The sequence below is a fragment of the Haliotis asinina genome, chromosome 4, assembly GCF_037392515.1.
Source record: "Haliotis asinina isolate JCU_RB_2024 chromosome 4, JCU_Hal_asi_v2, whole genome shotgun sequence".
NCBI classification, from domain to species: Eukaryota; Metazoa; Mollusca; class Gastropoda; order Lepetellida; family Haliotidae; genus Haliotis; species Haliotis asinina.
The window spans coordinates 2,529,879-2,547,001 of record NC_090283.1 but is presented as its reverse complement, the minus strand read 5'-3'; the positions used below and the strand labels follow the sequence as shown (position 1 = coordinate 2,547,001).

Here is a 17,123-nt window from a genome sequence, read left to right as displayed (position 1 = left end):
TGAAACGTTTTCTATTCATGAGCTCCATACTGCTCTTGATCAAGTTCACGACACTGCTACAGGAGCTGATAACATACATTATCAACTCCTGAAGCACTTACCAGAGTCCTGTTTAGAGACGCTCTTATATATTTTTGATGATATTTGGACTTCAGGTAAATTTCCTTCTTCATGGCGTGACGCTATAGTAGTACCAATACCTAAACCTGGACGTGATCATACGGATCCATCCAATTGTCGTCCGATTTCATTAACTAGCTGTGTTTGTAAGACCATGGAACGCATGATAAATAACCGACTAGTTTGGTACTTGGAAACAAATAACCTTATCACTGATATACAATGTGGTTTCCGCAAAAACAGAAGTACTGTCGATCACTTAGTGCGTTTAGAATCATTTGTGAAAAATGCACTAATTAATAAACAACATCCTGTGTCTATCTTTTTTGATCTTGAAAAAGCATATGACACAACCTGGAAATATGTCATTCTGAGAGATTTACATGACTTTGGGTTGCGAGGTCGTTTGCCTGAATTTATAGCCATCTTTTTAAATGACAGACAGTTCCAGGTCCGTGTGGGTTTAACCCTGTCTAATCATTACAATCAGGATCAGGGTGTTCCACAAGGCAGTATTTTATTTGTCTCTCTTTTCAGCATCAAGATCAACAGTTTATCAAAAGTTTTAAACGATTCAATTGATGGATCGTTATTTGTGGATGAGTTTAATATTTCTTGTCGTGGTAAAAATATGCATACCATTGAACGGCAATTACAGTTGTGTTTAAACAAGATTGATAAATGGTGTCTCGAAAATGGCTTTAAATTTTCTAAATCGAAAACTAACTGCATACATTTTTGTCGTAAATACAAACCACATGGAGACCCTGAACTGTCTCTAGATGGGACGCCCATTAAAGTTGTGAAGGAAGCCAAGTTCTTGGGTCTAATCTTTGATTCACATTTAACGTTTTTACCACATATTCAATCACATATTCAATCACTTAAAACTAAATGCCTGAAAGCACTTGACTTGTTGAAAGTTGTTTCAAATTCTAAATGGGGAGGGGATCAAGCTACCCTTCTCGATCAATATCGATCACTCGTACGTTCTAAACTTGATTATGGCTCCATTGTCTATGGTGGAGCCTGCAAAAGTAATCTTAAACTTTTTAATTCTGTCCATCACCAAGGTCTAAGACTTTGTCTTGGGTCGTTCAGTTATTTTATAGTAATTTGACGACGCCTTTTATAATATATACATATTCTTTATAATCATGTTTGTTCTCGTCACGATATGGCTGAAATATTACCGATGTGACGTTAAATTACAACTCACTCACTCTTCTTGGAAGAAATGTACCTCAAACTATACATTAGTGATTTCAGAAAAAGGTCTAAAATGCTATTCTACTTTTGGAAAATTGTGTATAATCAATGAAAATTTCAGTGATTGTGTATAATCGGTGAATTAATCAGACATTATACGTAATCACTGAAAATTCTACTTATTCACTTAAACATACATATGTTACAGGAACTATGCATAAACAGTTAAATATATATTATCACCGAAATAATGCTAACGGTTTCTTGGGAGTGATTTTCGTGTGGAAACCGGATATTTAATGCAAAATTGCTCCCGTTAAGCAAGGTTTTTCAAAGCTACATCAATCTTTATTAACCCACAAACCCGTATTCAGAAATACTATGGTTAGTCGTAAAAATCTCAAAACTTGATTCCTCTGTTCATTCAATTATGCATTCATTCCTTGGTTCCTGTCACTGGTTCTATATAATATAGGGTGGGTGACTTAGTTGGACGTTTAGCTGAATGAAAACATCAAGTTTTTGAGGTTTTGTTTTGTTTACATTGGAATTGCTCCGAACATAGACATTATATGAGGATATACATTCGAATTCCGAATTTTGACAAGTGAAGGGGCAAAGAGTACAGTTACAACGACGTTCAAGTTCGTAATTCAGATGTGTAAAGGAAATACATATGTAGACTTCAAATATCAAATACCGAAAGCCGAGTGCCGATTCTGCAAAAATACCGAATATGAAATAATAATAATAATAACAATAGATTTTGAATTCGAATCCAAAAAAATCTGAATCGGGATTCGAATCCCGAATGTGGAAAAAAACTATTCAGATTCGGGATTCAATCCCCAAGCCCGAATGTTAACAAAACTCAGAGTGAAGGTTATCAAAAACCTCAGTTTGTGAAAAAGATTTGACGATTCAGGTATACATATGAGGAGCACCAAGTACATTAGAAGGGGGATGGAATAATGAATACTGACATTGTTCGTCTTTCTTCCATCGCCATCGAAGCTTGACACCTGCAAGCTGGAAAGAGCTTCAGGACCGTTCACTATCTCCGAGGGTGCATTGTAACGTCGAGGATAGATACGTTTGACAGGTGAAGTGCAAAGAGCATAGCTACAAGGACTCAGAAGTTCCGAATTCCAGATGTGTAAAAGAAATGAATAGTAAGAGTTCAAATACGGATCAGTTCGTGATACGAACCCCCAATGCCCAGCCCGAATCCGATTCTAAATACAAAATTCAAATTCAGGACTCGAATCCGGAATGTGAACAAAAGATCCAGATTCGGAACTTGAACCCCCATTCTGAATCCGTTTCAAAACACACGCACAAAAAAAAAAAATCAAATTCGGGATTCGAATCCCAAATGTTAATAAAAAAATCAAATTCGGGATTGGAACCTCGAATCCGTTTTTAATTTCATGTTGCCAACATTCCTGTAGGTCTTCTTCCGAACAATCGCTCTGTTGGCCGCTTCTATATTTCTGTATATATATGAGTTCACCCGATGAAGGGGTCTGAAATAGACCCAAACCGCTGTGTGTCAAAAATTATTAAAGAAGATTTATCCACAAAAGATCTTGGTCATATATAACAACTTCTAAATGCCGCTAAAAGACAATTTTTCTCTATTTGCTCCCAAAAATAACATGGGACTCTATTATCGCGGTAGTTAATGTCGCCATCGGGAAGGACTACTGACGTTTGACATTTTATATATATTTTCAATTGACTGATGTTTAATCTTCATTTCTGTCAAAAAAATGTGCCACATAATCACAATTCATTCAACATGACTGCCGCAATACCGACTGAAGCTGAAGTAACTCTCTGCTATCGCGGTATTGCCATTTTCTTTTCTGTAGCACACAGTACAAACAAATGACACTGTTAAACGTTTACTAAGACAAGTAAAGAATCGCGCGAAATAGTTTCTTTACCAAAAAATATCAAGAAATTTCATTCACATTAGTAACACTATTAACATGTTTTTAACCAAAGAATCTGAAACGTCTATTCATTTGGATAAAGGGTAACAATAATGTAACAAAATATTAAAAATATAATTTTGCAGCCTTAAAACATACTTTGCAATTTGCTGCCGTGTGCGTCACTTCCTGTTATATGTGTTATAAATGTGCGAATGATCTTCAAGCTGTCGCACGATTACTCTTGACGAAGTAAGTTTTGACAGTAGGGAAAAACGCCTAGGAACATTCATCAAATACTTGAATGAGTCACACTCAAGCTTCAAATCCACTGCCGAATACTAGAGACACATGGGTTATGTATAACAGTGCTCTCACAAACTGGAGCTGAAGATATTAAGACTACGTTTTCGTGTTTTGAATCAGATTTTAGCCACACTCACGTTCCAACCGCAAGGTCCTACTGACAAATGCTTTAGCTGAAGTATGCAGTTTTGGTCCAGCTATCTCTTTTGATAGGTTAAGCTACAGTTTAGTCGACGGTGGGGGTACCCCCGTACTCATTTATTACGTCATAACACTATGACGTCATCAACCTATGTCGCATCAGAAAGCCACCAGGATGTCTGGATATGGCATATTGTACTACAAGTGTTTCACACTTTACAACGACACCTTGATTTGATACACAACAACACCAGGCACGTTTGCGTGTGTCTACGGATATTTTAGAAAGGATGACTGCCTACGTTACATCCGAAAATCACGTGCTTGTCACATCAACACGCCGCTGGATAGATATTTGGACATCAAAGACCCAGAGCTTCAAACCCCCCAAAGCAAAAAAGCTTGAGAAGCCGGGGTCCAGGGGCTGCAGCCCCAGGCCGGGTCCAGGGCGGAGACCTGGCCGGGGGTCAGGGAGGCGAAGCCCCCCATGAAGCTGAAGAAAAGTAGTGTTTTAACACCATATAAGTGATTTAAAATTAGTGAAAAAGTGGCTTTGATTAATTTACGTTATTTTTTTTTAAAAAATGCGTGAGATTATCAATGTCTGCCGTGAGAGCGTGACAAATGCTTAAAAACCGTGAGTCTCAAGCCAAAGGCGTGAGAGTTGGTAGGTCTGAAGACCTAGCTACAACCACTAACCAGCCGAACAAAGCCGTCGTCTCTACGACCGGAACAGGTCTGAAGTGAGCTCAGACAGTGCCACAATATCCAGGGAACCGCTCGATATATGGACCCCCATCCAGTTAACAGATAAGGTTGGAATACTCGTTATGCCCCAGTTAGTACATAGAACGTACATGTAATCATAGAACCATGCCCGGTACACGGACTCCATCTTACATGGGGTTTTACAGGACTCTTGAGTACTTTGGATCAGGAGCCAACTACACGGACATGGCCTACACTTCGATGTTGGCAGTTCACAAACATCGCAAACTGACGGCAGTACAACGGACTTATCCAAACCTCGTATATGGCCCACTCAATCTATTGTACAAAGTAGTTTGTATTTTCTTATACTCTATAATTAATATACTGTCATATATAGTGGTACCTGATTCTTATATCATTTTTGCTCCCCTTACCAAAACAAGCAATGGTGTTCTGACGCTGGGATCGCTGAATACTTGTAACAAACACAAACAATGTTGAACCAATAAGACAAGCACTTTACTGTCATAGTGAACGAAAAAACAATGTACAAAATTGTTACACATGTCGTATACAACTGCGCCAATACAGCTCTTTATTAAACGATCAGTACTCAGTATATCTTCACATCGGTAGGCATCTGTTCCTTGTAACAAATGTCATCGAATGTTGAATCAGTCGTGAGTGTCAGAGGCTTCAATACACCCCAAACCACGTCGATCCAATGATGACGCAACAGGACGCATGACGTTACACCTGGTCCGTTGCCATTCCTGAAGGGAACGTTGTTCCAGTTGCTAAGCGTTGACAGGTGCAAGTGCAGGTGATGGTTTCCTGATTTGTTTCCTTGATTTAGGTCGCGCAGAGCTCACTCGACACCATTGTGCTATAGGCTCCAAATGGTCAGGCTTTATGAACGCAGTCAGGCACCAAGCGTTTACCTACTCGTCTGCGAGCACAAATCCGGCTGTCATTACCGTGAAATTAAAACCTGCTTTTGTGGGTGAAATTCACATGTCGCCAATCACACATCTGCCGCTTGCCTGGCTCTTGTCAAATGACAACTTCAGTTTAGAAAAGTCACAATAAAAACTGACGAATTCCACAGTGGGAATGACGTGCTTGAATACATGTTCTCATAGTCGCCTGATCTCTGTATGCCAACTTATGCGGTGTCCATGTGCCTTCACTAACTGTAAGGTCGCCGTTACAAAACGCTATCTCGATTGAATTGTCCGGCCGTGGTAATCAATTCGTAATTGTATCATCTGGTTCCCCTAATGCTGGTCTTTAAACATATATACCATCTGGTCTCCCTAACGCAAGTTTTTAAATATATCTACCATCTGCACTCCCTTATACTTTTTTTAAAAAAATATATATACCATGTGGTCATCCTAATACTGGGTTTTAAAAAAGCTATCTACCCTCTGTCCCCCAAATGCTGGTTTTAAATAAAATTTACTATCTGGTAACCTTAAGCCAGTCTTTAAATGTGTCTACCATCTGGTCCCTCCAATGCTGGGTATTACAAGAATATCTACCATCTGGTTCCCCAAGTGCTGGTTTTTAAAAATGTTTTCTGTTTGGACCCCCTATTGCTTGTTTTTAAACATATGTACCATTTGGTCTCTCTCATGCGGGTTTTTACATACGGTCTCCCTAATGCTGGTTCCAGATATATATTCCGGTCTCCCTAATGCTGGCTCTGTATATATGAGAATTAAGGAGACCGAAAAACACGTATATGCTGTATTTTATGATTTTTCTTCGCATCATCTTTTTTGTTGAGATGATTTAGAGTTGCAATAAACCATTAACCCCCCGGATGCCACAGGGACATATATGTCCCTCCTCTTCACCTCTCACTTTGAAGTCCAATACAATTCTAAATATACCACGTATATATAAACACTTCACAGTTTTGGATTCTGCGGAAAATTCCCTGTTTCTTGATACCATCCACTATTATCTCAGACCAAGCCAAAGTGCTTAAAATTGCCTTTCAAAAAAGACTTCATCGTAAATGTCGTCATTTTTCAAACTGTACAAAGTCGAGATTCACAGCGTTATTTGCAGTACTATATGTTTTGAAATGTGAAAATCGGATGATTACTGAGACTAATAAATTTCAAAAATATAATATTAATGATCATTGATATCAAATGTTCATGTAACCACTAATGATAATTCTGAAACGTCGCCGATGAACCCAGAATCGGTTGGGATGTTTTCGAAAATACACTTAGACGAACGCCGAAGTGTGCTTTCCGCCATTTTGCTTAGTGTTTACAAAATCACGTTTCGAGAAGGCCGGTATTGAGACGCCTACAACATCACGTACATTTCATAGTCAGCTGCGACAAATGCATCGATCAATTCCCCACACATCTTACAATCAAATTACAAATGGTCTTTGTCACCATTGCCAACTGTCTAGGTAAAACGAAACGAAAGATAATTGGTATGAAAACGAACGCTGTGCTCGAAAGACGGCGCTTGTTTGAAATGTAAACAAAGAAAAAAATCCAATTTTACACTGCGTAGCATTTTCGGTAATATTCCAACATCCAGCCTTCTAATCATTGCTTACAATGGTTCAATACGCTTAGCATATTCAAGGGAAGAGAATCGTAGCAAAAAATAGCAAATTAAAAATAGATACAATGAAATAATTGGTAATTCATAAGAAACTGTCACACTTTTAGTGCAGTATGACGCCATGACTGACGCAAAATCACGCACAACGACAACGGTACTTATCGGCATTTCTGGCTTCTTCCGTCATTTACAATGTAAACCATAAAAACATATAACAACAATACACAGATAGTCAGAATAATTCTGATTACTTACATCTCACATTTATGTACAAAAGATCCCTGAATCAAGGAAAACGTCCTCGCAAAATCCCGTGTACCCTTGTCAGCGAAGCCGCCATTTTGAAAGAAATCGGTCATCGGTAGTGATGTCACACGTCAACATTGTTGCACATATTAGGCAATTTCTTGGAGGTGAACGTCGGTTGAACAAGAGTAAACACAATGCACATACCATTCCGATTGCACTTTTAATACTGTGATGTCTATTTTGCGTATCGTTCCGATATTTTTTCATGAAACTGATTTCAGTATGTACATATATCCATGTTCAGCACCGTATCACATAAGGATATAAGGTATGCGTTTTTATTCTTTGTAAGCTTTTAATTGTTTGAATAATATTTACATGGGAAATTGACTCGGTAAGTGTACTATACCACATTTTAAACCTCTACACAAGTGTTGGAAGATCACACGTAGCCATTACTGCAACATGTGCTTTAGTTCCCGTGGTGTACAATATTCAATACGTTGGGACAAATATTGCAGTTTCATATGAACAGGTTAATAAACAGCGATTTAATTCCAACTTATATTGTCAAAAACGTTTCATGATTCATTATCATTTATTTTCGATAATAAAGTCAATTCAAATTCGATTAAAATATATCTGATGGCAGAATATCTAACTCAAACAATATTTATACGAAAATTGTTAAGAATATGTGAACCAGGTCATGCCTTAATTTGGACAAGCGTTACGTCCATATTCTATTACTACTGTACTGAAAAAGCGATCTCTTTGTACCTTTCATTGCATACTTATGAAGTGAAATGATTTCATAATCATAAGAAGAAAAGTCTGTTTCCTAAATGAATACTCAATGAATATTCAGGTGTCGTGAAAATGTGATTTACGCTAAACTGATTCTAGACAGTGCGCGTGTAGTAGTTATGTAGTAAAACCGTCTAATTGTTGATATATTCAGGACACTATTTCAGTGATAAAACCATTCATTGTATATTCTGGCTAAAAAGTGTTGAATTCTGACACAAAAGCCGAGGTCTTTTACACACTGAGTGCATATTAGGACGACACGAAATGCACAGAACATGCCCTAACGTCAACTAAAATGTCGCATTATTTTCAGTTATTTCATTACATTTGAAAATGTGGCTGTAACTCCGTTAATAATGATACAAAATTAATACAAATACAAGTACACAAACAGGAGAATATGGGAATCTAAGAACTAAAATATGTATCGGATAGGGCCATCCAAATCGCTATTACCTGCTTTTTCATGTAGTACACTGGCGTCTGTTCTTACAAATTGTGAAACTACCAAAACGTATCCTCTCACATAGGGGAACTTTGTATTGGAATAGTTTGGTTCACTGTCAACAAAACATAACGGAAATATACTGTCCGTATCCACAGCAAATTCTCTCCATGTGATCTGAGTTACATTGACCTAATGTAAAGCATAGCGGAGTTATGCGCCCTTTTCTTTATACGTGCATGACCTCTCTGTCGACTTTTGACGTCATAGAAGAAAATCGATTTTTGACATTTATTGCAGGTAATGTTTGATTCTGTGAGTATGACGTTATGCATTAGCACACACATCCATTTCATATACACCTATGTCGTTCAGATACCAAGCTGTATTTTCTTCGCTCACACTTTCCGTAAAGATGCCAAATTAAAAAAGTGCACGATTAAAAACGGAGAAATTTACTGTTTTTCAACACACACAAATGTTTTGTACAACTTTTAGCAGAGTCTATTTCTCAAACCCCTGAGGTAGCCGCAGTTATATTTATACCAACGGTTAGGAAATTAAATATTCTACACTTCTGTGCAATTTTATAGCCGTACGTAGATCCAGGACCACGCGAGCGCAAATAACATATACCATCTGTATATCCGTGTATAACGCTATCTGCATGATACATACATCACGTACACAGCTCTCTCACTAACAATTCTGGTTGTTTGTCAATAAAAGTTGTTTAACAACAGAATATACACGTGGTCCCCCTAAGGCTGCTTTTTACATACGTTCCCCCTAAGGCTGTTTTTTTACATACGTTCCCCCTAATGCTGGTTTTTACATACGTTCCCCCTAATGCTGGATTTTACATACGTTCCTCCTAATGCTGGTTTTTACATACGTTCCCCCTAATGCTGGTTTTTACATACGTTCCCCCTAATGCTGGTTTCAGATGTATAATTATGTAATAATGTCATGGTTCCACCGACCTTCACCTCAAAGAAATTGCCTAGTATGTACAACAATGTTGCCGTCACTACCGCTGACCGATTTCTTACAAAATGGAGGCTTTGCTAGCAAGGGTAAACAAGATTTTGCGAGCACTTTTCCTTTGATACGACGATCGTTTGTAGATAACTATGAGATGTAAGTAATCAGAATGATTCTGACTATCTGTGTATTGTTATATAGATCTGCCGTATTCATTCTGCGTGGTTTTGCATCTGTCATGACGTCACGCTGCTCGGAAACTTTGACATTTTTTTTTTAATTTCAAATCAGTGAGTTGTATCTACTTTTAATCTCCTATATCTTGCTACGATATTCTTCCCATGCATATACCAAAGGTACTGAGCTATTCAAAGCAATGAACAGACGGCGGGATGTCGGAAACATTCAGAAAATGTAAAATCGGATTATTTTTGTTTACATTTGAAACAAGGGCAGCCCTTCGTTTTCACGCCCAATGTATTTCGTTTCATTTTATCTTGACAGTTGGTATTGGTGACAAAGACCAGTTGTAATTTGATTCTAAAATTTATGGGGGATTGAATGATGCATTTGTCGCAGCTGAATATGAAATATACATGATGAAATAGGCGTCTCAATACCGTCTTTCGCGAAAAGTATTTTTGTAAACACTTTCTAACATGGCGGAAAGCGCTCTTCGGCGTTCCTGTACGTGTATTTTTGTATCATCCCAAACGATTCTAGAGTTATCGGCGACGCTTCAGATTTATTTTTTGTGGGATTATGTACAACCGATATCAGATATCACTAATATGCCATATTTGAAGTTCAACTGACCCAGTAATTGAACTGGCCCGTAATTTCGTGTTGTGTAAAACTTGACGACATTTACGATGAGGCCTATTTGGAAATGTAATTTTAAGCACATTAGCTTTGTCTGAGATATTAGTGGATGGTGTCAAGAAACAGGGAATTTCCCCCAAAATTCAAAAGTATGAGGTGTGTTTGTATCCGTGGTATATTTAAAATTTTATTGGACTTGAAATTGAGGGTTGCAGAGGAAGGACGAACATATCCCTGTGGCATCTAGAGAGTTAAACCTGGGATAGCTTTATAGGAACATGATGCTGTGTGCCTCACCGCTCCTCACCCCAGCACCACACAGAACAGGTTTATAGGTACATGATACTGTGTATCTCACCCCACCCACAATACAGAACAGGTTTATAGCCACATGATACTGTGTACCTCACCCCACCCCCAATACAGAAGAGCTTTATAACCACATGATACTGTGTACCTTACCCCACCCACAAGACAGAACAGCTTTATAGCCACATGATACTGTGTACCTCAACCCACCCCCAATACAGAACAGCTGTATAGCCACATGATACTGTGTACCTCAACCCACCCCCAATACAGAACAGCTTTATAGCCACATGATACTGTGTACCTCAACCCACCCCCAATACAGAACAGCTGTATAGCCACATGATACTGTGTACCTCACCCCACCCCCAATACAGAACAGCTTTATAGCCACATGATACTGAGTACCTTACCCCACCCCAAATACAGAACAGCTGTATAGCCACATGATAATGTGTACCTTACCCCACTCTCAATACAGAACAGCTGTATAGCCACATGATAATGTGTACCTTACCAGACCCCCAATACAGAACAGCTTTATAGCCACATGATACTGTGTACCTCAACCCACCCCCAATACAGAACAGGTTTATAGCCACATGATGCTGTGTACCTTCCCAGACCCCAATACAGAACAGCTGTATAGCCACATGATATGTGTACCTCACCAGACCCCCAATACAGAACAGCTTTATAACCACATGATATGTGTACCTTACCAGACCCCCAATACAGAACAGGTTTATAGCCACATGATATGTGTACCTTACCAGACCCCCAATACAGAACAGCTTTATAACCACATGATATGTGCACCTTACCAGACACCCAATGCAGAAGAGCTTTATAACCACATCATATGTGTACCTTACCAGACCCCCAATACAGAACAGCTTTATAACCACATGATAATGTGTACCTTACCAGACCCCCAATTTTAGAAGAGCTTTATAACCACATCATATGTGTACCTTACCAGACCCCCAATACAGAACAGCTTTATAACCACATCATATGTGTACCTTACGAGACCCCCAATACAGAACAGCTTTATAGCCACATGATACTGTGTACCTTACCAGACCCCCAATACAGAAGAGCTTTATAACCACATCATATGTGTACCTTACCAGACCCCCAATACAGAACAGCTTTATAACCACATGATACTGTGTACCTCACCAGACCCCCAATACAGAACAGTTGTATAGCCACACATAATTCATGGAATGAATTGTCTTTAAATTGACAGGATTGTAGTCAATATCTATGTTTGTGTACTCTATTGATGTATTAATATCCGGAAGATTGTAAAACGATAGTTCTATGGTTACCATTAGCAATGTGTGAGTACTTTGTGAAAGAAAAACTGAAGAACTGCTTATGATGCAAAACATTTTTTTCTCGGGATAGTAAGGAATGATCTGACGGTACGTTATCTGATCTTGTAAATTCAGTGTGGTCTGTCACGAGTTACCTCCCCTTCCCGGGAAAAGGTTTTGATCATCTTAACACCATAACACGTACTTTTCCTGAATCTGTGTTTACACAAGGCACCGATATAGTTTGTGTATACATGTAACTGCCGGGCGCTTGTCAAACTATTGCACTAGTCTGGTGGTTAAGAAAACGTTAAGGTGGGGAGGGAAGGTGTTATCTCTCTCACCGTTAACGCCCAGAGAAATACGCATACAAGGAAAGAATTAAAAGAAAAACGTTTTGAAATGCGCGTTTGAGTTTTGATTACTTGAAATGCGCGTTTGAGTTTTGATTACAGCCAATACAGTTTCAGAATATTATCTGACAACACAAATTACTGGAGACAGTGCTAGTACACGATGCTGGTGTTGCGGTTCAGTTAGGTTTAGCCTCAATGACTTATCCATCACTTGGTATTGGCTGTTGCTTAACGCACTGGGGTACTTAAATGTACTGATCAATATTTTCCAGGCTTCGACCTGAAAATAGTGGAGTCTGGACCAAACAATCCAGTGAACAAAAGCATGAGCTTCGATCTCCGCAAATAGGTTAATGATGATATGTGTCAACTAAGTCAGCCGGCCTGACAACCCGATCAGGTTAGTTGCCCCTAACCACAAACATGGGTTACTGAAGATCATTTCTAACCCGGATCTTCATTCATAACGCCTTTGAATGCGTAAATAATGGTGACTTGATCAGACAATCCTGTGATTGATGTCAGGAACACCGTCGAGAGCACCAAATACATATATGTTGTTGTATTGATTGTTACTATGTTTTCTGTAATTGTGTGGTGTGTGCACCTCGCGTCAGCACGTGTCGAATGTAAGAGAACGTACGTCACAACCTTGAAGTCAGTTATACCTGGTGATAAATCTTTACGACATTTGATGTGTTTTATACCTTTGCATCTGTGTTTCCGTTACACTGGGCATATTGTAGAGACAATGATCAGTTTTACCCCATATGGAATCTGTACAACCAGATAACTAAGACATAGAACGCAGCATAACCTTTGTTTGTCCCATGTGACTGGGGTGAAAATGTCCATAGTATTTTGAAGGCAGAGCTATCATTTTTTTCGCGGAGGTGTTTGTACTAAAAATTCCTTAAACTCGTATTACACAAGGATAGGCGGTTTTGACATCAAAGTTACATGACCTGCTGTCTTAAAATTGCGGTAGTAATTAATGAGTATAGGTGTTGACAATAACTGCTACAGAGATACATATAAGCGCATATCTCGGGTAACATGTAGACTTCAGCAGACAAATCCACGCTACTTTCGTTATTCAGTCCATTGGCGTGTGCACCTGTCTAGTGACTGTAAAACGTAAAGTCAGCCTTGCCTTAGATCTCTCAACTTATTATTATAAATGTCACCAACATCTGCAATACATGATGAAGCAGCACAGTAAATGTTGACTGTTGTATATCGGGCAGATTCAGGCGTGGCGGTGTGGGGAAGGGGGCGGGTATGGTCGTTCATTAGCGTGGCGGGCTGCGGGGATTACCGAGCACCACATGCAATCGAGCGCCAAAGTCGGTGTTTCTCCTCTCGTGACACGTCACAATGACGTCATAACTCGCACCTCAGCGCGACCAGTGTCGCTGGTCTGGGCATTTCCCGGCTGGCAGTGAGAGGTGTCTGTTGTGTGAGGACGGTAGCGGGGTAAGTTTGTTATCACTGTCTTTCCAACCATTAGTTAAACAGATGCAGCTATGAACAGAGCTGAGTGGACAATACTACTGTAGGATACAGGCAACAGGTACTTGCATGTTAAAATGTGGCTGGATACCATGGTTAATGTAATAAATTAACAAAACTAGTAGAATCTACTGCATGAACTTATAACACGTATGAAGGGAAAAGTGTTTGGGACTGGCTGCAGGGGAGGAAGGGGGATAGTGTTTGACACTTGCATATATTGTCAGAAGAAGATCTGTACTTATCAGGAAAAGGTCAGGGCAAAGTCAGATAATTTTGGTCTGCCCTGACTGGGAACCCTGGATTAGTGTTCGTGTGCATGGTAGCTTCATGAGTAGAAATTGCTGTGAAACTTGTGGGGTCGTGGAGAAACTCCTAACACCAATAAACAGCCGCCACCATTACCTTTCTCCAGTTTGCTCTGTTCATAAGCATTTACAAAATAATAAATGTAACTTGATAGACTAGTACTGTTGATAGACTTTAGAAATAAAATGTTTAGAAGGCTACATTTACATTGACTAAACAAGACAAAAATAATTTACGTGTGCATGTTTTACACTGGACGGCGATTGTAGCGTCGTTATTTTGTAAAGCGTAGCAATATATGATTTACAAACACGGCGGTGAGTTTATAGTGTTAGCTAGTCGGGTTTTCAAGAAGGTGATGTTTTCAGTCTTAACACCTTCAGTATGGAACTGTGAAAGTCTACACAGCGCACTGTAGAATACACCTGTTGTCTGTAATCCTGTAATAATTACGAAAGCAGGGACCCGTAAAGTGCAGATGTCGCAGAGCGTGTTGAATTCCACTTTAACCTGCCACCAACAAACGTTCCCAGGCTACAAAGGAACCCCATGTTTAGTTATTTTCCGATGTGGATGCCCTGGTTATGGTGGGTATGACAATTTTGCTTCTATATCCAGGGGCAAGATATTAAACGGTATATACCACAGTAGAGTCAGTTTGACCTCCGTCGCTCTGTTTTCTATATCACTGTTCGTAATGAACAATAAATGAACGTCCTGGCAAATGCATGTGAACTATGTGAACCTGTTGTATGTAAAACAATACGCCAATATTCTGACAAGCACACAAGCACTAGGGTTGACGGAACCCATTCTACCAGAATAAAACCTACTCAACCCTAGATGTATGTTGTCAAGGGAGACTGCCGACCGGGAGACTGGGTGTCATACATATAAACATATAACAGTTGACTGGATGTTTGTTTTGTTATTTACAGGTCCAGTCACAGGGAAGAAGGCAGACAGCCAAGGTAGCGTGCAGCATTATATATAAGTTGATGTATGATGTCAATTCAGGTGAAACCACCATAAATAATAATACCACTGCAAGTCAACACATGTTTATGCTTCCACATTGTTGTGTAAGTTGTTTCCTGGGCAATATATGATTCCTGTGTTGAAATCTAGTACAGGACATATAGTCTGTGTTGAAGTGTGTTCTGCATGACATATTCTGTGTTGAAGTCTACTACATGACATATTGTGTGTTACAGCCTGGAGCGAGATGGAAGCACTGAAACCTGGACGAACACCGAAGTACCTGGTAGGTGGGAGGGTATGGTGATGCAGATATTCTAGTCACTAGTATACCATGGTGTCAGGCTCTCAGATCTGTCAGAAACCTTTGTCCTTTCTAAACACAATCCCGGTGTCATCTCCTCGAAAACTGTACCATACATTCTGCTCATTGATATATATGTTATATATTTGTAATCTAACACCATCGATGATAAATGTAATTAAGAAACAACGCAATCAATGTAATGTAATTAACATAATGTAATGAATTTGGTCTTTATTCTAACCCTCATGTTTATCTCCACAGCCACGAGCAGGGACACACGGAAGTCTGGGACTCCATCAACTCATACGAGGTGGGTGGAGACAATGTCACGTGTGTTGTAGTGGGGAGACAACTCTCCACATATTCACAAAACTGTGTTAGAACAATCAGTTTACATTCTCACGATGTTAACATTCTAATGATGTAGGCATCTAACGTGTAAAAGTATGAACTAGTTCTTGTCATTCCCTGACAGTTTGTCGTCAGCCATGATACATGTATAGATTATGTATCAAGAGTTTTGTATCATCAGTGTAAGATGTGAACAACGCAGCTGTAAGATAAAGATGTCCGACCTGAGTACAGAGTTTACTTTGTGTTACAGCGACACCGACTCCTGCACGTAGAGACGCCTGGGCAGACGCCGACCTCCATGACGCCTGCAGGGAGGGGAAACTGGTGGAGGTGAAGCGGATCCTGGACACAGGTCGGGCTGACGTCAACAGTAGAGATGGAGTCGGGAGGACGCCGGTGATGTGGGCTGCATGGCGGGGACACAGAGATGTGGTGGAGCTGCTTGTGAGTCGAGGCGCTGATGTGTCACTGGTGACTGATGGCGGTAACAACATCCTTCACTACGCCTGTGAGGGAGGAGACATGAAGACGGTGGAGTTTGTGCTGTCTCTGGACGCGGTGGACGTCAACGCCAGGAACAACGACGGGCAGACCGCCGCCGACGTGGCAAGACGCTGGGGACATCGTCAACTGTCGGATCTCCTGGTGTCACGTGGTACACAGTGAAGTGACGGTAGTGTTGATGTAGACAATGATGGAGGACATGTCGTTACTGACGCTGTCGTGGTTTGTGCCGTTCACGTCGTTGCGTTGTTTATAATTCTTTATCAAGGTGAGAATATTTGTTGTGTTTGAGGAGAAATAAAATTTGTTGAGAATATTTTCAGACATTTTGTTGTTTATGGAACTTTACAGAATCAGGTAAGGACATTGTTGACTGTAAATGTTGATGATATGTCGTCGGTATATGAACCCTGCATCTCGTGATGTAGTTCTGTTTTAATCATGTGTCATAATTTCCTCGTTAATCGTGAAACAGACAACAAAATGTTTGTTTACATTTGGCTGCACTCTGTGACCTCAGACTGAGCCGAGGTTCACCCAGCTGGCGCGGTGCCACATGTACAGTGACGTCACACTGCTGATGACGTCACGATGTTGTGATCAAGGTACCGAAGTGGCCAGGTGTTGTCTGTGCCTTGTGTTTCAGGGCTGCTTAGTGCCAGGGTTACGGTAGCACCTGTGCAGAGCAGCACAGGGCGGATCAGGGTATCCTTGTTGTTAAATCACGCCGAGTACCTGGTTTGGATTCCCATGGATACGATGTGTGATGCCTATTACCGATGTTGAAGGCCGTAATACTGTTGGGATATTCATAAGGCCGGCGGAAAACCAAAC

At 40.0% G+C, this 17,123-nt stretch overlaps 1 protein-coding gene across 3 annotated transcripts in view; it reads left to right on the top strand.

The window, feature by feature from the left end:
- Positions 1–16,605, top strand: part of LOC137280701 (uncharacterized) — a 35,650-nt gene extending 19,045 nt beyond the window's left edge. For 2 of the 3 annotated variants that reach the window (XM_067811918.1, XM_067811920.1), the window contains exons 11-14: positions 15,085–15,117; positions 15,361–15,410; positions 15,693–15,741; positions 16,036–16,605. In XM_067811918.1, the coding sequence (XP_067668019.1) occupies positions 15,085–15,117; positions 15,361–15,410; positions 15,693–15,741; positions 16,036–16,451 (548 nt within the window). In that variant the 3' untranslated portion in view covers positions 16,452–16,605. The remainder of the gene's footprint in view (positions 1–15,084; positions 15,118–15,360; positions 15,411–15,692; positions 15,742–16,035) is intronic. The other variant, XM_067811919.1, reaches the window with a different exon arrangement.
- Positions 16,606–17,123: the final 518 nt, after the last annotated feature.